The sequence below is a fragment of the Perkinsus marinus genome (assembly GCF_000006405.1).
Source record: "Perkinsus marinus ATCC 50983 genomic scaffold scf_1104296951238, whole genome shotgun sequence".
NCBI classification, from domain to species: domain Eukaryota; phylum Perkinsozoa; order Perkinsida; family Perkinsidae; genus Perkinsus; species Perkinsus marinus.
The window spans coordinates 200,432-202,395 of record NW_003209345.1 but is presented as its reverse complement, the minus strand read 5'-3'; the positions used below and the strand labels follow the sequence as shown (position 1 = coordinate 202,395).

Genomic DNA, 1,964 nt, shown 5'->3' with positions numbered 1-1,964 from the left:
CGAGAAGTGCAGAAGTTACGGTAGGTCTGGCATGTCTCGGTGAATTCGGTGCCGTACCGGTCCCCTTTGCAGGCTGGCCGCAGCGGAGATGCTGAGCGAACGAGAGGGCACCCTGGCCACCTCCCTAGAGGGGTCGGGTCCTCAGGTTCTGGCACGGTCTTTGCTTCAGCCGTTGCCTGAGTGGATCCCTACTGACGATTTGTGCATTAAGGATGACGACTTGGCCGATGAGTTCATCATGGCCCTCCAGCGAGTTTTGCCCGAGAAACGGCTGCATCATCAAGTGATGGTGGACGACAGTGACACTGAGATAGAAGGCCGACCTCCACCTGAGGCCTCGCATGCTCGCAATGCTGTCAAATGGCGGCGTTTGGCTCGTAGACGTGGTGTTCGAAAGCCTCGTAGTGTAACATTGCACCCTGGACGTGTACGTACAAGGACAGCTGGTGATGTTACTGATACAGAGTCGATGCCACCACATGCACGTAGAGGGAAGAAGAAAGCCTTTGATCCTACTGCTGCCTTTGGGTATCCTATCGCTAAGCGTGATCGGATACCAGCTGCTGTCCATTACCAAGTTATGGATTTCGTATAGTATTCGTAGTGCAAGCGATATCTTCCATCATCGACTTAATAATGGTACTACGACATTTGAAGCTTATGCTGTAGCATTGTATATTACGTTGGAATTGAAATACATTTCTTGAGTTATCAAGTCACACTTAAAGTTGCTAGGTGAGGTAATTCCATAGTTCGATGGTTATGCACATATTTTCTACCGGTCACTGGATAAATGAAAACTGCCACATAAAGTTGGCATTTACATGTATATCTATAATGCCTTCTTCGATTTCCGTCTTGGTCGCTTTCCAGCTAATGCACTGATTAAGTAATGAGTATCACACGTGGGTAACCAGGTACCACCCGGGGTAAAATATACTCAGCCAATGATCCTGACAATGACTTCGTCGTGTATGTCTCGCTCTTAAAACAAAGTATTATCGATGGTAAGAATTTCAATCTGTTTTGCCACAGAGAATTAGCCTCAGATATAGGAAGTTATCAATCACTTACAATCCGTTCTAACGTATGTGATTATGGATTAAGATCATCATAGGCATATCATCAATGGTCAGAGTATATTAAAGTTGTTTGAGATTATCATAGGTTAATCACAGAAGAATTGTTCATCATTCCAATCCATCTCACTCTAATCAACCTGTTCTTGGAATGCGATTCAATTCTTCGATCACTCAGTGAAAGAAGGCTATCGTTTTATCATTTAGATGACACTTGAGTGCAATCAGATTTGCAGAATTCCAATGGTTACTCATCACGCGCGTGGCGTCAGAGTCTAACGTATGAAACTAATCATCATTTGCATACACTGAACAATTCCCATTAACAGCAGCATGACACAACAACACGAGCAGGAACAACCGCGAATCAAGCAGGTCGCAGGGAACAACCTAGCCGACGATCACGACTTGGAGAACCCATTTACTCTTCCTGGTTGATGGAGAAGTAACGGAGCTCGTAGGTGTTCTTGTTGCTGGCGACAACCCTCAAGAAATCACGAAGGAGCTGCTTCTTCAAGTACTTCTTGGTCAAGTACTACACAGAACAAAGAACATGCAATCACTAATTACAACACGTCGACACACGCCGATTCAACGACACTCCTCATACCTACTAGGAAGACGCACACGAGAAGCGCGGCGTTTCCAGGGAAGGTGACCCTGGGCTTACCTTAAGGTAACGCTTGGAGAAGGGAGCAGAGGCGGTGACGACGATCTTGGCCTTGCCAGTCTTGGCGACAGTGACGCGCTCACCGAGGTTACCGGTCTTACCCTCAACCTTGATGCGGTTAAGGAAGAACTCGGCCTGAAGGAAAGACTGTGAGCAAAAGGAAACTCAGTACGCCAAAGATTCGAGAGCTGATGGCTCGCTACGGTCAGAATAGA

The 1,964-nt window shown here is 46.6% G+C and overlaps 2 protein-coding genes across 2 annotated transcripts in view; one reads left to right on the top strand and one right to left on the bottom strand.

Annotated features, from left to right (window-relative positions):
- Positions 1-88: 88 nt before the first annotated feature.
- On the top strand, positions 89-595 carry Pmar_PMAR016463 (hypothetical protein; the record flags this gene model as incomplete). The annotated part of the gene is made up of 1 exon (XM_002777669.1): positions 89-595. One exon carries the CDS (start codon positions 89-91, stop codon positions 593-595), a length of 507 nt encoding a protein of 168 aa, XP_002777715.1.
- Positions 596-1,427: 832 nt separating this feature from the next.
- Pmar_PMAR016462 (60s ribosomal protein l22, putative) overlaps positions 1,428-1,964 on the bottom strand; it is a gene marked incomplete at its 5' end in the record, with an annotated part of 924 nt that continues 387 nt past the window's right edge. The window contains 3 exons of the mRNA XM_002777668.1: positions 1,428-1,614; positions 1,750-1,884; positions 1,953-1,964. Of these exons, the coding sequence (XP_002777714.1) occupies positions 1,501-1,614; positions 1,750-1,884; positions 1,953-1,964 (261 nt within the window). The 3' untranslated portion in view covers positions 1,428-1,500. The remainder of the gene's footprint in view (positions 1,615-1,749; positions 1,885-1,952) is intronic.